General features: G+C 37.2%; 5 protein-coding genes across 8 annotated transcripts; 4 read left to right on the forward strand and 1 right to left on the reverse strand.

The window, feature by feature from the left end:
• Window positions 1–6,161: 6,161 nt before the first annotated feature.
• On the forward strand, window positions 6,162–9,739 carry Septin4 (septin 4). 3 transcript variants are annotated; one of them, XM_034335864.2, is made up of 9 exons: window positions 6,162–7,109; window positions 7,361–7,537; window positions 7,603–7,695; window positions 7,780–7,945; window positions 8,031–8,181; window positions 8,304–8,469; window positions 8,594–8,762; window positions 8,947–9,028; window positions 9,132–9,739. In XM_034335864.2, exons 1-9 carry the CDS (start codon window positions 7,100–7,102, stop codon window positions 9,291–9,293), a joined length of 1,176 nt encoding a protein of 391 aa, XP_034191755.1. In that variant the 5' UTR covers window positions 6,162–7,099; the 3' UTR covers window positions 9,294–9,739. The 3 variants fall into 3 exon arrangements, with proteins under 3 accessions (XP_034191755.1, XP_034191753.1, XP_034191754.1); XM_034335862.2 differs by having other exon boundaries at window positions 6,162–6,516; XM_034335863.2 differs by having other exon boundaries at window positions 6,162–6,516; window positions 8,594–8,750.
• fbp (fructose-1,6-bisphosphatase) lies at window positions 9,706–12,865 on the reverse strand. Its single transcript, XM_034335868.2, has 4 exons — window positions 12,617–12,865; window positions 11,934–12,398; window positions 11,661–11,850; window positions 9,706–11,119 (listed from the first exon to the last, which is right to left on the reverse strand). The coding sequence occupies exons 1-4, from the start codon at window positions 12,790–12,792 to the stop codon at window positions 10,931–10,933; spliced, it is 1,020 nt and encodes a 339-aa protein (XP_034191759.1). The 5' UTR covers window positions 12,793–12,865; the 3' UTR covers window positions 9,706–10,930.
• On the forward strand, window positions 10,134–10,738 carry LOC117609571 (pro-resilin). Its single transcript, XM_034336086.2, has 2 exons — window positions 10,134–10,256; window positions 10,463–10,738. The coding sequence occupies exons 1-2, from the start codon at window positions 10,146–10,148 to the stop codon at window positions 10,736–10,738; spliced, it is 387 nt and encodes a 128-aa protein (XP_034191977.2). The 5' UTR covers window positions 10,134–10,145.
• A 1,521-nt stretch (window positions 12,866–14,386) lies between the features above and the next one.
• Window positions 14,387–15,456, forward strand: LOC117609485 (ubiquitin-conjugating enzyme E2 T). The gene is made up of 2 exons (XM_034335883.2): window positions 14,387–14,687; window positions 14,815–15,456. Exon 2 carries the CDS (start codon window positions 14,821–14,823, stop codon window positions 15,286–15,288), a length of 468 nt encoding a protein of 155 aa, XP_034191774.1. The 5' UTR covers window positions 14,387–14,687; window positions 14,815–14,820; the 3' UTR covers window positions 15,289–15,456.
• A 353-nt stretch (window positions 15,457–15,809) lies between these two features.
• Window positions 15,810–20,224, forward strand: nito (RNA-binding protein spenito). Of its 2 annotated transcripts, XM_034335818.2 has the most exons (3): window positions 15,810–15,955; window positions 16,052–16,370; window positions 16,603–20,224. In XM_034335818.2, the coding sequence occupies exons 2-3, from the start codon at window positions 16,246–16,248 to the stop codon at window positions 18,794–18,796; spliced, it is 2,319 nt and encodes a 772-aa protein (XP_034191709.1). In that variant the 5' UTR covers window positions 15,810–15,955; window positions 16,052–16,245; the 3' UTR covers window positions 18,797–20,224. The 2 variants fall into 2 exon arrangements, with proteins under 2 accessions (XP_034191709.1, XP_034191708.1); XM_034335817.2 differs by having other exon boundaries at window positions 15,846–16,370.
• Window positions 20,225–20,237: the final 13 nt, after the last annotated feature.

The raw sequence follows: 20,237 nt of genomic DNA on the forward strand, positions 1-20,237 counted from the left end.
TCTATTGATAATCTACAAATAATAATAATTGATAATTGATAAAAAGAAGTAAAAATTATTGATAATTATTGATTTATTGCTTTCCTATGTTTAACAGAAATTATTAATTCTAATATTATTTTCTAATAGATCCAATAATCATCGATGATTTACAAATAATAATTATTAATAATTAATGAAAGAAAATTAAAAATTATTGGTAATTATTAACTTATTAATTTTCTATATTTACTAAGAATTATTAATTGTAATATTATTTTCCAATAGATCCAATAATCATCGATGGTCCAATCAATCGACCATTCAAAGGGTTAACACTTAACAAAAATATCGATCCAGAACTTTTCTTCGTCCATCCTTTCGATCATTTCCATCGCGGAACATTGAAAAGCGCTATTAATTCGCCTCACCATGTATCGTTTTGAATTCATATCCTCGGCGGATTTAATCCTTCGCAGGTATCGCCTGTTTACAGGAGCGCAGGATGCACCATGGAGGGATAGCACGTGTCGTGATTGTAGTTTATGGGGAGCTGATTGCAGCAGCGTGGGACGGTTACAAGATTGTGGATGGGCCTGGGGGACCCGGTCGCCATTCAACGCCGCACTTACGTACGCTCGCTCGTGTCAGTGTTTCGTTTCGTAATCATTAAGATATGCATTATCCCTCTAATGACGAGCAGCGCTGTGCAACAGCGTGTCCGATCGTCGACTCCGCGTTTCGTTCTTGCCACTTTGACCAGCCACATAAATTTCACGTAAACTGCTTCAACATACCCTCTGATTAAAGTGACATCGTACTGGATCCGTCGACGAATTAATTGATCCCTTCGATTTCTACCATTATTGATCGTCGATATTTCTATCGATCGAACTGTGTTACCTATTTTTGCATTGTTGCAATTTGTATTTACAATTGAAAATGTATCGAAGAAAATATTTTCCATGTCCTGGACGATTACAAATGTCGCTATTATAGGAGATCCTAGGAACTCTAGACAAAAACGACAATTTACTGGAATGCCGAACAATCAGAATGGAACTCTCAGGAGCAAGTTCCATCACCGTTGAACAGAGACCTTTCAATCTGGGATGTTGGTCCCAAGAGCAAACTTCAGAGTGAAATATTCGCATAAACCTAAGATACCTTCAGACACCTGTGACTCAAATGATCAATCGGTCTGTCGGGAATGATTCACTAGGACTTTCAATGATTCCAAAGAAGAACGTCTAAAATTTGTCGCTATTATTCGCAATTTTTAATTAAGTGAATCAAAGTATTTCTAATCAAACAGCTAATGGATTCTATTGGAAATTCAATGGTCGCCCAAGTATACAAATTTTAATGTTACCAGTCTATTTATTGAAAAATCAGAAGTTTTATGTTTAAAGAGAGTTTAAATGAAAATATTGCCTCAGGTTGCCCGGGGAAAATTAATCACTTCTGAAATCACGCCCATCTGCTGCTCGCGAGCAAATTGTTCAGAACTATGCTCGCGACTGTAGGAGGGTAAACTGTTTCCACTGTGCAACACCGAGAAACTTGTCAAAATACGTCAATGCATGAGTAATAGTGTTGGAAGAAGTTTGGTTAAAAAGGGGACGAAGGAGCCGCGCCCTCTGCGCGAGTAAAGGGGTGAATGGACAACAATTAGGTGGATCGTCGTCCACTGGGAACGTCTCCACGAGCTGTAAACCTCGTTCACGAATTTCTTCTATGTTCCACGAGATTGTGGATATTTGAATGGAGATCTTGTGTCTCCAGGGAGTGCAACAATACCGACGACAAACGAGCACCAGATGGCTGAAAGAAACACGCAAACGTTTTCGTGTTCTTCTGTCAAAGTTGGGACATTTCTGCATTGATATCTGAATTGTGTTCTAGTGAAGGTTTGAAGAAAAATTTACAGAGTTTACTGAGTTGTATACAGAACTTAAGGAATTTTTATGGCAAATCAAATTATTATGAAAATTTTTATTTGAAAACTGGAACCCTCTATTCACAATTGCAGACAAAATTTATTATTTGATTTTCATATCGTTTGATTTGATTTGTTAATAAACAGACTACTGAGATTGAAATTTGTATAATTGGGCGACCATTGAATTTCCATAGGAATCCATCAGCATTTTATTCGAAATTTTTTGATTTTATTTTATTTTGAAGGAAAAAGAAACCATTGGTATTACAATAGCCCAATGTGGGGTTAATCCTTCAGAACCTAAGTTCAGAAGGAAAGTCAAATCTTGATTTTATTTTATTTTGAAGGAAAAAGGAACCATTGGTATTACAATAACTGAATGTAGGTTAAGCTTTCAGAACCTAAGTTCGGAAGGAAAGTCAAATTTTCTCAAGATATCTAAATCGTTTTAGCCAACATTGACCCAGCTCTGTTAAATCTCTCATATCCGTCGAATGGACATTGCCTGGCTAACCGCAGCGGTGTCGAGCGGTCCTGACATGGCAAAAAGGTACAAAACACCATGGAGCTGTGCCAGGCCGGTTAGAACGACTCGTTCCACGATCTGTTGGTCTCTTTCTCGCCAGCTAATATCTCAATCGTTTAAGTGGTTTTCGTCGATCCGCCTATACGTGTACCAGAGTTGAACCCGATAATACGCGGCCATTTTCATTTACCGGCCATGCAAACAACACTAAGGTAGGCAGAGGCAAGTACATAAGGGCAGTGGTCTCAGAAATGCATCGGCCATTACGAGCGTTACAACGGCGGTTCTCGCGGCGCGTCAAAGAGCACTCATTAAATGCTGGCAATTAACTGCTGGCCAACCTCTCGAACACCGCTTTCCATTCCGTCTGCTCTATGCTGGTGGTGTGGTAAGTTGAGAGCACCATTGCCAGATAAGGGCTTGCTCCATTACTAGTACTTACTTACTACCTCATATAAGGCTTCATGCAGCTATTTTCGCCCAATATCTGACAACGGTATTATATACGAAGGGGTATTCAAATGTACATACGATTTAATAGATTTAATTAATTTTTATTACTTTGCTTTTGTACAAATACAACTTTGTCCTTAAATAATCCTAAACTTACGTTTTAAGTATATAAAATGAAAAGAAATTTAATTTAGTGACTATAGATTTAACAAAACCGGGCAGCTTTTGATTTCGGCTATGGAAACGTTTCTTCCGTATTAGAATTTAATCTTTAGGTGAAATTATTATAAACGATTTATTTGAATTGGATGTTAAAAACATTGAAGTGTCTACGCACGTTTTAAAGAATGAGAGACAAATAAATATACAATTATTCTGTTTGATACAAATGAATAAATAAAAAATTATGATCGACTAAATTATGATCGAAGTGGCAGGATCTTCTATACCGACGCCGATGACGGTCACAACCGAGGAGAAACTATCGACGGAGAATAGTCTCTCGTCGATGGTGAGGTTACACTGTTGTAGCGGCCGTCAACGTCAATAAGAAAGAAAACTGTTGACGATAATTAAGAGGACAAATTCATCGCCGTTGTAGCGTTGGCTACACACTCACGCGAAATTAATCTGCCTTATCCGTCGAGGGAATAAAATCAACACGATAATGGTTTCAATTGTTTATTACAGAGTGCACTAACTGCAAATTCTTATAACTAATTGTTTTTAACTTAACTCAAACTATAAACAAACTTAATTAGCTATTAAAAATGTTTGACATCGCACACAAAAACTGCGGAACTATGCGCACTTTGTATACACTTCGACGGTTCGCGTGAGAAGAAGCTTTTTTCTTCTCTGAGAAAAACGTTGCGCGCCCCGGAAGTATGTGGCTCCCTTTTGCATCTTGTGCAAACTTACCGGAAATGCACTTTCCGCGTCGGTAAAGTTGCTACTCTATACGTCGTTACACCGTCACCGTCAGTGTCGCCATCCAAGATTCGGCTAAACTTTCGAAAACCTCCATGCTCCAAACTGGCTTAGATTTTTGAAGTAGATTCTTTTTTAATAAAAATGATGATTGCGAGAAGGGGGATCCGGAAAATTGATCGCCCGCGATTCACCGCCCGCAATTCACCGCCAGCAATTCACCGCCGCGTCAATTCATCGCATCCGCAGTTCACTGCCGAGATGTGTTTGGTCAAATCATAAAAAGTTATTTTTTATTTAAGCATATTTTTGGAGTTCTATGAAATGCCTATAGTTCCGAATGTCCCTGGTCACTGATTTACATGAAATTTAGAAATCGGGTTTCCGTATGTATAGGGTGTCCCTTATAAAATTCATTTTCAAGAAATTTTGTTGAACTTCTTTAATTAAACAAATTTGATTTATATTTAAGATTTCTAGTTAGGTTAGGCTAGGCTGGACAAATCTACGGCCGCCGGAAGGCGGCCGGCTACATTACGACAATCATTTTTAGGCTATAAATTGCTTATACAATAAAATAACGCGGCGGTAAACTGCCAGCGATTAATTGCTGGCGGTGAATTGCGGACGCGATGAATTGAGGTGGCGGTGAATTGCTGACGTTGAATTGCTGACGGTGAATTGCGGACGCGATGAATTGAGGTGGCGGTGAATTGCTGACGTTGAATTGCGGGCGGTGAATTTTCCTAGAATCGCGAGAAGGATTTTTGACGACTCGAAAAAGAATTTGTTATCACATGAATGTCACTCCCTACTTTACCGGCGTAGTATCTACATTTAGGTTAGGTTATTCCACCGACGAGAGAGTGTTAAAGACAAAAATTCGACGTTTTCTTACTCTCTCTAGAATATATTCCGGCCGCAGTAAGAAGCAGAACCTGAATCAGTGAGTTTATCAACGAAGAGTGTCGGTGCTGAACTGTATCATGAGATGTGAGATGATATATTATCTGGTCGATGCTATTATTATCTCTTCAGTGATTCGAGGGGATCTTGTCGGTGGTTATTCTTTTTGGGGATGAAGCTTTCCGCAAAGAGTGGCTCTCGCTACGCGTGGAAAGTTAAAAATCCAATGATACAAAAAACTCGTGGGCGAGGAAGGAGCTTTGCTGTATCTCTTTCTAGTATTAACTAATGAAATTAACAATAAAACTTGATTTGTGTTGGCTGAATTATATGAAGTTTTGATCGTTTTTCTCAAAAACTATTGTATTTATAACAAAAATCAATAGGAAATAAAATGTGTATTTCGATGAGACCTACAACTTTTATTTAAAGTATTTTTCAAAATTACCATTATTTACGGAAATAAATGGACAAAACTATAATTTTTATGATTTTCTCATGGTTTCCACCATTACAATAAAATTTGCGCCAATTTTCACTATCATATTCATAATCAGCACGTCAAAATAAGTAAGAATCCAGAGTATAAAAAAAATCGGAGGTATGTCCTTTTCGGAAGTATATCCAAGTAAACAACGAAGGTAAATTAGAAGTATATGTGTGTTTGTGGACTCTTTATGGACCAAAGATTCCCTTTGCAATTATTTATTTTCGATAGGTTGATCCGCACGTCTCAGCGGTCGCTATAAGATTGAGGAGGTCGCACCTCGGTCTAGGTCAAACTTCTCATATTGAGAAGTAATTAGTGTGTTTTGATTTAAGTTTGATTGTCATGTATATTATGTTTGTAATTTATTGAAGATCAAACAGTTGTTTTATATATAAATAACTGAGAAATGAAGTTAAGTATGATAGAAGAATTTAAGTCAATTCTATAAATAGCTGAGAGAAGAAATTACAGGCATTAAATAAATAACTCAGAAACGAAATTGGAAAAATTAAATAATAATTCAGTTGCTTTTTTAAAATAATTTATTTACCAAAGTGCATGAAGTGAATACAAGTTTGTGAAACAATTACCATAATAACTGTTGAGTTTTGTGCTGCTTTTGACTGATTTAAAAAGAAATAGGGCTGAATTTTACCTCAGGGGCCCAAAAATGATGGCCTTTTTTTATATTCTTGAAGTATTTAACGAGTAGAATCTAAAAATCCTAGTTTTAAGGCACGGAATCCATCGGTTCGAAAGTTATACGTGTGTAAAGGTGAGCGTTTTGAGCGTATTTCACGCCACGCCGCGTGGCGCCGGAACTCGAAGAACGTCCTAGTCTGACGACCTCCTCGATAATTACGTGATCGACTGCGTTCCGTTGACCATCCTTCTTTCCTACCAATTTCTACGATTACATCCTTAACCCCATTGGAAATGGCTGCCGCGTCGAGTTCGCCCGAAATCACGAAACGTCGTTTACATTGATTAATTAACATACCGACATTCAGGCTGTTATTAAATAAGAAATTATGAAAATATGTATTGAAACGTATACCCTCCCTAAGCGAAATCTTTGGGTCCGCTCCTGAGACCATTATCTATCAATCTAGCGATACCAGTATCAATCTACTGATACCACTGTTTGCGCAGTACCTAAGCGGAAGTACACCAATGTGGGTGTCGCGTCAGGTGCAGTTAATTCGTCAATTTCCTGTTCGTCGCATCGCAAAATGTCTAAAAACGCGAATGGAAATAATCTACATCGTAATTCTACAAGGCGACGTAGAAGTAAGTGTACGAGCTTGTAGTAATAGGTTAGAGTCGAATGCAACGTAGAATTCTCTTGGCTAACACGTCCTCGCTTGGGCAGACGTTGTTCTACTAACTAAGGAGAGCCTAACCTTGAACTTCCGGTGTTTGTATAGAAAAAAATATAGACAAAGTAATGGATGGAAGGAAGTTGGGACACTTTTCCTTTAATTGCACGTTGCACGTAATTCTACATCCCTGAGCACAAAAATACAGAAATGTTACTAACAAAATCGAAGATCAAATATATCTTTTGAATTTCCCTCGAAATCTATTCTCGAAAATCGAATGTACCAATGCTGAGTGCACACGAAGCGACGAACCGCACTGTTTAAGGGGTTAAAGAGGTGTTCTGCACCCTGAACAGGAAACGGAACAGGCAAGTGAAGTTGCGAGCGTATTATTGATCGGTGGCAACGGTGCGCCAGCGCAATGCAATTCACGGGGCAAAACAGTAGCAATCTACCCTCATTCACGTTTCATCCAGTGCTCCAGTATTATTCTATCCTCCGTTTAACGTTTCTATTTTGACACTGTCAAAGTGTCGTCGCGCGTGGCTAACATGTCCGGTGGTACGTTTGTATGCGTTTAATTTTAACCCTTGTTTTTATTTTAGATCGTGATAAGAGAATATACAGGGTGTACCATAATATCAGCTTGCTGCACAAACTATCCCCCCCCCCCTCCCAATCGGTGTTGCTCTTTTTAAAAACAAATAGCCTATAGAAAAGATTTTCATTAATTTCACCTATCATGGTACATCCTGCAGAAATCTTGAGAGACGGAGGAGAAAATTAATAACGTCTTGTTTTATTTCATCAAGACAGGGATTATATCGGGTTCGCAACATTGCCCGAACAAGTACACAGGAAATCGGTTAAAAGAGGATTCGAGTTCACCCTGATGGTGCTTGGCGAGATGGGTCTTGGAAAATCTACGTTAATAAACAGCCTGTTCCTCGGTGATCTTTACAAAGATCGACGAATTCCTGATGCAGCTGGTTGGTAATATCGACATACACGTGTATGTGTACAAAGCGGCGAATCGATGCTCGTTTCCTTTCAGAACGCGTCGAGAAAACGACTACGATTGAAAAGAAAACGATGGACATCGAAGAACGCGGCGTTAGGTTACGTTTGACTATCGTCGATACACCTGGTACGATTTTCCTTCGATTTCGTCAATACTAGGCGAAAATTATTTTGAAGAATCTATCCGGTGACTAAACGGATCTGTATTTAGGATTCGGAGACGCGGTGAACTGCGAGGATACCTGGAAGGCATGCTCGGCGTACATCGACGAACAATTCCGACAGTATTTCACGGACGAGAGTGGTTTAAACAGGAAGAACATTCAGGATAACCGAGTACACTGCTGTTTGTACTTCATACCTCCTTACGGTCACGGGTACAACTTGATCGAAATTTTTCTTTGGTCGATCAGTTTTTAATATCGCTCCCGTTGCTCTAACACAATTATCTTTTCCATACAGACTTAGACAGATCGATTTGGAAGTGCTGAAACGATTACACCGTAAAGTGAACGTTGTCCCCGTGATCGCCAAAGCGGACACGCTGACCACGTACGAAGTGAAAAAGTTGAAAGAAAGAATTCTCGCTGACATCGAGGAGCACGAGATTCAGGTAGCGTCGAACATTTTACTTCGTTATTTCCTAATCGTTTAATGATACTATTCGAAAGGAGAGAGAGAGATAGTGCGAGAAAGTGAAAACGCGAAAGGACACAAGATGCTTTGTACGTACAGATATATCAGTTTCCGGACTGCGACAGCGACGAAGACGAAGAATTCAAGCAACAAGATAAAGAGCTGAAGGCGTGCATTCCTTTTGCCGTGGTCGGCAGTTCGACGGTGCTCGAAGTGGCGGGAAAAAAGGTCCGCGGTCGTCAATACCCATGGGGAGTGGTAGAAGGTAACTAGATATCATTCTTCGGAAGATTTAACGAAGAATACGATTAACGCGTAATTATCCTACGGGCGAGTCGTGCGTGTCTGGTATACTTTAATTAAACCTTTCGAATTTTCATCGAGCACAGTGGAGAACCCGAAGCACAGCGACTTCGTGAAATTAAGGACGATGCTGATATCGACGCACATGCAGGATCTAAAAGACGTGACCCAAGACGTGCATTACGAGAATTTCCGGGCACAATGCATTTCACAAATTTCACAGCAAGCGATTCGGGAACGGAGGTATTTACGCATGTAAATAAGTATTGCATATCAGTAGGTATATTTCTATCTAGACGTACGTCCATATGGTAACCCTTTCCTCTTTCTATTCCCCCTCCCCCACCCTTGGAGTATGTTGAATTTTCATCGACGAACCTCGCGACGAATAGATATCGGTGTATAAATAAAATTCCATTTCGTTTCGTTTCGTTCGCAGTAAACTGAAGAGAGATTCGGGGCCACATTTTGAAAACAGCATATCCGACACGGACAGACTTTTGTTGCAAAAGGACGAAGAGGTAAGGCAAAGGGCCCGAGTTAATGAAGAACTCTTGAAATTTCCCTTATTCGGGACGGGTAGAAATCGATAACACCGCGTAAACACGATCGATCCGTTCACAGATACGAAGAATGCAAGATATCCTCGCACAAATGCAAGAGAAATTAAAAGCCACGGGACAGGTCGGACCTGGAAGTGGTCTCAGAGGAAGGGTCGGAAGTCTCGGAAACGATTTAGACGCCACCGACGTCGAGAAGAAACGCAACAGTATTATAGATGTTTGAATCTTCGAACGAAATTATATTTTTCTTCGGTTACCACGTGCAGTTTAGCATAAGCGATTACTCAACTTGGTTCTACACGAATACGCACAAAGGCTATCACGTTTCAAGCAAACGAACTGAAGAGTTTTTACATGCTCCTAAGTGTATAAGTGATTTATTATATTATATTTAAGTGTAAGATTTTAGAACGAATTGTTAGAGTGTCGTCAGTCGCGTTCGCGGGCCAGTTTTCACTTTTATATGTATGTATAGTACTCGGAAGGATGTTCCGATCCGTTAAACAGTATTTGATATCGCTACAAATTGTTCGGGTAATCAAAAACTTGTATTGCGTATACATATACATATAAAAGATACTGAGGCAGAAATAAACGAACGAGTATAATTATTTTTTTCTCTTTCATAAAATGTGTTTTCTAATTTTTTTTTTTTTTTATGACAATAAACACATTTAATATTCCGTCACGAGTAATCTTAATTAATTTCGTAAACGATTTCGGTAACTCAGGAAATGTCACCGAATAAATTGATCGTTGCTGTACAGTCGGTAAAAGACAATGCGGTTTTATTATTAACTATAATTATAGGTATGGATCCGTATTAAAGTTCCCCCGAATAACTGTCGTTCCATCTTCATTCCATTGCCTGGAAGAGGGTATAAAAACCATTGGCTTCGTAACGTTATGCTATTTTAGTTCGGTCAAGTGAACATTCTGCCAAGCTGCTAATGATTCGAAAGGTTTGTACCCTATTCCATTTAGTTTGTAAAATTCTCTCATTTTCTACTGTTTCCAAATATTTCAAATATTTCAAATATTTCTTTTTATTATATAGGCACTCGTATTAACGACGATGTTGGTAGGAATTTTGAGCAAACCTCAAGGACCTGCCTACCTTCCACCAACCGGAACTGGAGCGCGTCCAGCATCCGGAGGCACCGGTCATCCGGACGAATGGGCTGGTGTAAGTAATTTTCCCATAAATAAATAATGCAGATAAGATAATAAGGCAAACTTCTCCACGAAGTGATGAAAACAGTAAATAATTGGTGTGTACGTTTATCTTTATGACCTGTGTCAAATCGGTACTTACTTGTCAATTGAATAAAAACGAATCTGTACTTTATGTATCGTAATCTAATCTATGTAGGTGTCGTTTTTTCTAAATAGGACCCGGCGAACTATGAATTCTCGTACGAAGTCGAAGACGCAATAGCCGGACTAAACTTTGGCCATCACGAATCACGAAAGGATAACGAGGCGACCGGAACCTATCACGTGTTATTGCCAGACGGTAGAACGCAGATCGTCGATTATATTGCCGACGATGGTGGATATCGTCCAATGGTACGATACGAAGGAACGGCAACGTACCCGGCCCCGGGCCCTTCAAGGGCGGCTCCCGTTTCCGGAGGATCCGGTAGTAACGAGGGATATAGATACTAATGCGTTCTCCACCCGTTCGTCACAGATTTTCAATACTTAATCCAATTAAAGTGAATAAAAACCGAACTTTCAATAATACTACTATTTACATCAAACGAAAAATATGAAATTTTCAATTCCCATTCATAAAACTATAAAAATTTTAATTGTAAGATATTCATAACTGTCTCACTCACTCTTTCAACTTTCTCTCTACGATTTGTACTTCTTAACATATTGCAAAACTTCCTCGACGTCTTCTTTCGAACCCAAAAATATCGGTGATCTCTGGTGAATCTTCTCGGGTACGACATTTAAAATATCAATCTCTCCGTTCGATGCCAAACCACCGGCTTTTTCTAGTATGTAAGCCATTGGTATACACTCGTACAGAAGTCGAAGCTGCAAAAAACATTTTACAACGATTACCATTGTTACTTTTTTAAGTAAATATCAAGTTCCTGCGAAGGGGAGGACGGTCGCGCCGCGATGTAACGAGAGCCATGGTACGTTGACCAAAACTGAAAGTATGTAATTAAATCATCTGACATTAGGAGAGTACCGTTGTTGTTAATGTAATCTAAACAGTGGCGGCCTAACATTTTTTTTTTCATAAACTGGGGGGATGGTTACTAACATTAAGCTTAAGGATTACATATTGCACAAGCATAAAGAAAGAATAAAAAAGAAAGACTCATTATATTAAATGTTATCGATAATATCAAGTGGAAATAGGGGGTGGTGCTGCAGTTCCACAGTGCCTGTACGCGAGCCGCCACTGAATCTAAACGTAGTCGCGAAAACTTATTTATCAGAGGTCAGAAGACACACTGATACTGTACCGATAGCACACCCCTTTATATCGTGCAGCCTCTCCTAACGACAGCGATGCATTTATCGTTACGACAAAGAAAAGAAGATAGAAATAAAACAGCGATTGTACCTTGCCGGTTGGATGACTTTTGGTTGCTGGGTACAGGAATATTCCGCCATATTTGATCGTCCTGTGCACATCGGCTACCATGGAACCCACGTATCTCGCGCTATACGCTTTTCCACTTTTAGGATACTTCTTTGAATGTATATATTCTTTGATTGCTGGATTCCAAGCATTTTCGTTGCCTTCGTTAATACTGAAATGATTTCCCCCCACCCCAAAAAAAAATCAGACATGTTTTCTTCGTATGATATATGAAATTATTTTATCATTTATTACCTGTATATTTCTCCTTTGTTTGGAATACGCATGTTTTGATCGGTTAAAATAAATTCTCCAATGGCGGGATCATAGGTGAAACCATTTACGGTTTGACCGATCGACAGTACTATCATTGTTGCAGAACCATAAAGCGCGTATCCGGCTGCGACCAAGTTTTTACCAGGTTGTAAGACCACCGATTCCATGGAATCTTTCACATTATCTGGCTTCTTGTAGATACCAAAAATCGAACCGATCGATACCAAACAATCGATGTTGGAGGATCCGTCCAAAGGATCAAAGCAGACTATGTACTTTCCACGTTTCTCGGTTTCCACTTCGATCACATTCGTATTCTCTTCGCTCACGAGGAGATACGTCGTGAACGAAGACGTCAACATATTCACGAACAATTCATTGCTTAAAACATCCAATTTCTTCACCTCTTCGCCTTGAACATTTGTATTTCCTGCTATTCCGTACCTGCACCGATTAAATTTCGATCAATACTGACGATTACGCTTCGAATTCGTTACGGTAAAATTGGTTACCACTATAGAGGTCGATAACGTAATCGGTCGGTAACGTTATCGACGAATATCGATAACATCGAACACCTCTACGAGCAGAAGCTCGTTACGCTTCCACCATTTCAAATTGATTTTTATGAAGTACAACCGCGGTGTTAATTAAATACTCACATATTAGCAATGCCGGCTTTTCTAACAGCTGAACTGACCGCCTTTACAGCGGTCTGTATGCTGTTCAAAAGTTGGCTAAGATCTCCGGTGGCTGTTGGAAATTTTCGTTGTTCCGCGAGCACGAACCTCGTTAGGGTCATACAATTAGAATCGAACGAGTGGCTTTTCGAAGCCATTTTTTTAGAATGGTAAACTTTACGCTGTTCGATCTGACGGAGTTTCAAGAAACAACTAACGCGAAATCGCTGCTGCGTTCTCCTATATAAAGTCGCGACTAGCTTATCTCACTAGTGAAAGCGATAATATGGAACATACAATCTTTCGAACCTTTCTTTTTCCTATTTCTTTCAGAACACTTGTTAGAATATAATCCGACCAAACACGTTCTATATCCGTGTTACACACTAACTTCGCAACATTTTTTCTTCAAACAATGGTGTAATGAAAACATTATGTAAGGGGTTTTCCTCTAGTGCCGGACGGCATCTATTAACTACATCTACAAATTCTTTCAACCGCCAAACGTTTTATCCTCTCCTACATTCCTATACTCCCCCTATATTCTATAATTTTAAAAATAAAAATATTTTTATCAAAATTTACTTGCACCATTTTACATCTCATTTTATGAGAATAAAATTTCTGTTGCAATATGAGCCTTTTTTTTTATAAATTCCGCGACTCAAAGTACACGTGTCGTAAGGAAATTTAATATTTATCTACTCTTATTTCGGTAAATCATCTGTTCACGCATTTGCCAAACGCCTTTAACAAACACACATATGTTGCAATAATTTTTTGCTAATCGAGAACTTGTGTAAAGTTTCTTGCCGAAGGAACAGAGATACGAGTGACCGTGATCAACTCCATAAAATGAAACTAAACTAAAAACTAAACGAAACTAAAATGGAACAAACTTGTAATTAGGGAAACTTGTTGTTCTATCTTTACAATGATATGAAACCTTCATTGATATGATGTAAACAACCAGTAGAATGCTTCTAGATTATGCACTAGCCTGATTTAATAATTTTTCAAAGGTTCAAATGTACTTCGGACTTATTACATAATATATTAAACAGTTGTTACGAATATATTAGATACAAAATTGTAACTACAATATTTCATAATATTTATATTCTTGATTATTTTGTCATTTGTAAACATACAAAAAATGTATCAAAACTTATCACATCTGAAGGGGGAAGTTAGACTATGGTAATGAAGATCGTCTCGAGGTCGTTTAAGATATTTTTTTCTTTTGTTTTAAATATCTTTAAAAGCAAAATAAACTGTGTTTAAAACATTTTTAAAAAAATAAACAGTTTCAAAAATAATTATGTGGACCAGGCTTTTCTTTTTTAAAGATACTGGTATTTACACCATATTAATCTGTTTACAATGATGTAAACAATACTTTATTATCAATGCATGTTGATATGCAAAACAACTATTCTATATTGACGGTATAACTCAGATATCCTCATACTTATCTTACATATATTGCATTTATCATATATATAGAGAGAGTATTTTTAAGAAGGAGATAAATCTTTAAAGAGATGTTTACTCATCTCCTTATTGAGAGCAACTATCTTGTGTAGCATTCATTATTCTCTTTAATTACCATCTATATCTTTATTAACAATTCTTCCTACAGCCAAATAGAATATTTCTTGTTAATGTATCATTTTCTTTTAGAAACTCTCATTTCCCTCATTTTATTCCCCATATTCAGATCTTTTTTTTCTAGTCAAAAATTTGTTTATTAGTGACTTACCCACTGCCGGAAAATTAGTCGATAAGTTGGCAAGTTGTTTCCGCTGTTTTTAAGTAGATGATGCGGGGTCACTTCTCTCTAGCACTGTATAGTTTTCTGTTAAAGATACCTTTCTAGCTATTTTCTAAACACAGATTAAAATTTAAAATTGTATGTCACTACTGTTTAAAAGTAATTCAATATATGAAATTAATAGAGGAACTACAATAAAATAACAAGTGAAATCAAACGAATTTACAATTATCATCAAAATTGAAACTGAAATATAAAGTTAGAATTTGATTTGAATAGGTAAGCTATGTAAACAAAGTATATATTGTATGTACATAAAAAACAAAAAAATATTAACTAAAAGATACAAGTGATATTACATTTAATAAAAGTTAATAAAAGTAATTCGTTTTTCTTTGCATTTAAGGTGACAATGCAAAGGTCTTTGAGATTAAAACGTGAACTTGAACGGTTTGCTCGGTATCCTACAGAAGGAATCAGTTGTTATCCAAAATCTGATAATCTTGAAAACTTTGTGGCAACAATTATTGGACCACATGGAAGCCCTTATAACGGGTGTATTTTTCAATTAGAAATTAATATCTCTGAAAGGTATCCGTTTGAACCTCCACGGATTACTTTTCAAACACCTATTTATCACCCAAATATTGACAACAAAGGTCGTATTTGTATGGATCTGTTAAACATGCCACCTAAAGGCAGTTGGAAACCAACTGTCAGCTTAAAAAATCTTTTGGATGCTGTACAATGTTTACTAGGAAATCCAAACCCTGCCGATCCTTTGATGGCAGATATAGCACAAGAGTACATATATAATAAGCAAGAATTTGAAAGAAAAGCCAAAAAATATGCAGAAAAAGCAAAGAATAATCTATCATAATTAATTATATAAGTATTTTTAGATATAAGAAGAATGCCAAAAAGATATTGTTCTCAGAAAGATATTATTTTGCATTAAAAGTTTGAACATTCCTCGTATTTCGTAACATTTATATACATCGATACTGCTTGTTAATTTTATTATTTTTTTTTACTAATTGTGTCATTCTGTAATATAATTATACAAATAAAATTAACTACTGCGTATTTATAAAAAACCAATGAAATTTTATATACCACTCCCTCTATATAAGTTGTGGTGGGCTTTTTAAAATATCGCGAAAGAAGGATCTAGTAAAACTAGTATACCTATATAACTAATATATCAGTAATGCTTTTCTAACAAATTACTGCCTTAGACGCAGGGAGGAATTAAAGGAATTTAGACATATTATTTATAACGCTAGACAATGGAATGAGTAAATAAATAAATAAGAAAAGAATTTTCCTCTTACCTTGTAGCGTTGTTGACAGCATTGGGTGTGGCGCCACACTGCAATGTTTAGATCGCCCTCTAGCGAACACAGTCACGTACCAACTTCTTCGGTAAATATCATTGAACGGGTCTTCTCGTCTTGCATCGTCTTGTCAATAGTAACGTACTTTCACATCAATTTGCGAATCAATAGCTTGCAAATGCAAATAATAATATTATATATACATATAAAGTAATTATAAGAAGATAATTTTGAAAGATTAAATCATATTAAAAATAAAAAGTTGCAGAAAATGTGGAAGTAAGACGGTTAATTCGATTTTTGTAGAAGTACCTTTTAGCTTGGAAGGAAGTTCCGGAAGTGAAGTAAAGGGAGAGGAAAGCCGCCATTTTGTGCTCGTTGAAAAGGATAAAGACTCCGTAAATGACGGGTTGATTTGGTCTGAATAATCTTCGTATAATTATTGTTCTTTTGTTTCTTTCTTCGTCATTCGTTCGGCTTTGCCGTGTTAAACAGCGTTGATGATTGGGATTCCGCGTGACGATCGACATAAGATCACGGTTAAAATCCGCAACAATATGAAAAGAAGCTCCAGCCGAGACACTCCACCTCCTCGCGTCAAACGGAGCAGGTCATCTATGGGACGGTAAGATCCCTTTAGTATTTATTCATTTAGATTGATTTATTTAGAAAAGAATTTTAAATAAAGTATATTTATACTTTTAGTGAAATTATTAAATATAATTTATTTCATTTCTTAGGAATTGAAAAGGGCAATGATAAGTAGATATATATTTTGTGATTGTTCAAATTTCTAATCCCTTTTGATAACAGAGATGTATCTTAGTATCGTTAAAAGTTGTTCCATTGATTTACAGATACGATGATTCTAGTGATGAACGAATAACTCCTGAAAGAATTCGTCGTCGTAGTAGTAGAGGTGCCAGAAGTCCCAGTCCCCCGACACGTGCCTCTTCTCATGCTCGATACGTAGAATCAAGTTCTCATAGGGATGATTACTTAAGAGCACCTAGAGAATTGCCTCCAGAACGTCCGTATAGTTACAAAGTTCTTTGTATCAGTTCAATTCATCCGAAAGCAAGCGACGAAGTGATTAAAGATACTCTGTATAGAGAGTACAAAAAGTTTGGAGATTTTTCTATTAGAATTTCTCACGAATTAGACGAACGTGTTGCATATGTTTGCTTTAGAAGTTCAGAGGATGCCAGAGATGCGAAACATGCAAAACCAAGAATCATTATGTACGACAAGGTGGCACTCGTTGAACCTGTCTACGAGAGACCCGATACTTATCGTCGTCCAAGATCGATTACACCGCCTGATTACGAAAGATATTATGCCAGAAGTCCTGGTCCGACGGATAGACACAGGCCCTTAGAGAGATACGAAAGAGTTTACGGACCTCCAGTTGGTTTACCTCCACCGCACAGAGAGATGAGACGCGAAGCAATTCCTCCACCTCATCACGAGTTTGTTAGACCTCCGATTCATCATGGACCCCCTCATGTTCACCCTGGACCACCTCATCATTACGGTCCTCCAAGACACATGATGATTCGACATCCGGTCCACGGATTCGAGCGTGTGGAAAATAAAAAAGATAAATTTCCCAATTATTTACATCACGTGTCCCCGGAAGATGATCCACTCGCGACTCGAACTCTGTTTGCAGGAAATTTGGAAATTAATATTACGGAAGAAGAATTAAGGAGAATTTTTAGTAAATACGGAATCGTCGACGATATCGACATTAAGAGACCTCCGCCGGGAACGGGCAATGCTTATGCTTTTGTCAGATTTCAGACTTTAGATATGGCGCACAGATGTAAAGTTGAACTCTCCGGGCAATACATAGGAAAATTCCAATGTAAAATCGGTTACGGAAAAGCTACGCCTACTACGAGAATTTGGGTCGGTGGTTTAGGACCGTGGACCTCTGTACCGCAATTAGAAAGAGAATTCGACCGATTTGGAGCAATAAAGAAGATCGATTATATAAAAGGCGATAGCAACGCTTACATCTTGTACGATTCAATCGATGCTGCTCAAGCGGCTGTTAAAGAAATGAGAGGATTTCCTCTCGGCGGTCCAGACAGAAGACTAAGAGTAGATTTTGCCGATGTTACTCCTGGATTTGGATTTAAGCCAAGACCGTATCCAGAAGAAGGTGGAGAGTTTAGACCGAGGCCGGTAGATTACGAACCTTCTTACGATCCTTACGGACCGGACAGTGACTTCGGTTACGGGCCAAGAGGATTTAGAGGTAGAGGATCTGCTCCGTGGCACGAGAGGAGGGGTGGAGGAAGAGGAGGTTATCGTGGAAGTTATCCCGAAAGTTATATCAAAGATGAAACTGATTGGTCTAGTCGTAGACCACCTCCGGAATTAGAATACGAGACGCCAAGAGGTTTACGTCGTTCCTTGTCAAGAGAACCTGGTGTCGATAGATCAAGATCGAGGTCTCCCCGGAGAAGACAAATTGATTCGGATTCAGATTCCGAGAATACTCGTAGCGGAATGCTATCTACTTCCAGAACACTGCCCGAAGTTGCAAGAAAATCTATAGCCGTTTGGCAGGGAGCATTAATCTTAAAGAATTCTCTATTTCCAGCTAAATTTCATTTAACCGACGGCGATACTGAGATAATCGAAGCATTGATGAAAGACGAAGACGGCAAACACATGCTAAGAATTACACAAAGATTACGTTTAGATCAACCAAAATTAGATGACGTTTCGAAAAGAATTCAAACTTCTAGTTCGCATGCTATTTTCTTAGGATTGGCCGGTTCAAGTACCGTTATTTCCACGGATGATGCAAACGTACAGACTAGACCACTGCGAAACTTGGTATCGTATTTGAAACAAAAAGAAGCAGCTGGAGTTATTTCGCTTCTTAATAAAGATACAGAGGGAACTGGAGTTCTATACGCGTTTCCACCTTGTACATTTTCTACAGAATTATTAAAACGAACCTGCCCAAGCCTCAGTGAAGAAGGACTCAAAGAGGATCACCTGGTAATCGTCGTTGTTAAGGGGGGTAGCGCCTAAGTTTTCATTATAATCAACAGTTTAAACATATACATGCATATACTGACTAGAGTGTTTAGTATCATCACATTAAAAACATTATTTACAGCTTCCAGAGGAACGCTTCATACGTAGCATTTTAATAAGCTTACGATACGAATCATATTTTATATATTACTTCGTTTCCATATATAAACATTTCATTTTAATATAATTTTAAGATTTCTACAAGTAAAACGGTCCTTTAAAGTAACGCGATGCATAATATGTACTATAATTTTTTTGTTTCAGAAGCAAAGACTAAACATAGTAAACTTATCAGTATCAAATAACGAATATGAAAGGAAAAAAAAATAATAATAATTCAATCTAATAAGTTTAGAATTCTAAAATAAAATATCAAGAAAACTTAAATGCAAGTAAACGATACTATACATTTTTTTTTAATAGGTAATAAAGTATAAAAGTAAAGTAAAAACTAGAACTAAAAAAAGGAATGCTGTGAAAATTCACAACACAATTTGAATACAAATTATAGGCTATGTTAACTAAAAATTTTTATTATATTACTATAAAAAATCTTAATAGTACTACTTTCTAAAATTACAATAATCTTGTGTAAATAACTTTTTTTGAGTTATAAGTATTGCAAATAGTAGAAAGAGAAGATATTAAACACACAAGCTTGTATATGCATCAGAGACATTAAATTTCTATGAGCCTGAATTGCTTGAAGAAAAATTAAGTTGAAACAATAATGGTGATAGTAGAAAAAGTTAAACATCAAAGTACTCCCTATTATACCTTTTTCCAATAATTATTTTTAATTTTTTTCTTTATTTAAACAACCATTAAAAATTTAGGATCCAAGCAATTCAGAATTCATTAAGTTTTGATGGAAACAGTTAATCAGGTTTCCCTAATTATCACAGGTAATTTGTAAGGATTTTAGACTTAGTTTATACTAGAATTACATATTCTTATGCGTATATATGCAGTTCTTTCATATTCAGAAGAAAATCTTTCAAAAAAAAAAATATATACATATATATATTTTACTTTTAAATTTGATTAATCTTTATGATAACATTTTATATTGAAATATAATCACTAATCAGTATGAAGGTGGAATATGAAAGATCTGGTTGAACTATATTTGATACAATAATTAAGTCTAGATAATTGTAAAGTTGCATTTTATGAATCTATAGAATTATCTGTGTGATATATATATATGTATAATAATTACTTACATAAGTGAATTGTGCGGACGTGTTCTGAAAAGTGAACTAAAGAAAGTGAATGGACAACATCCTAAAATGGCCCTCTGTGCTTTTTTTCCCCAGTGAAAAGGGACAGAATTGTTTTCTCTGAAGGGACAGTGTTTGGTGATGAATATCTGAAAAGCATAGAAGAAAAGAAAAAAAAAAAAAAAAAAAAAAAACAGAACGTGTACAGTGAA

The sequence above is a fragment of the Osmia lignaria genome, chromosome 7 (assembly GCF_051020975.1).
Source record: "Osmia lignaria lignaria isolate PbOS001 chromosome 7, iyOsmLign1, whole genome shotgun sequence".
NCBI classification, from domain to species: domain Eukaryota; kingdom Metazoa; phylum Arthropoda; class Insecta; order Hymenoptera; family Megachilidae; genus Osmia; species Osmia lignaria.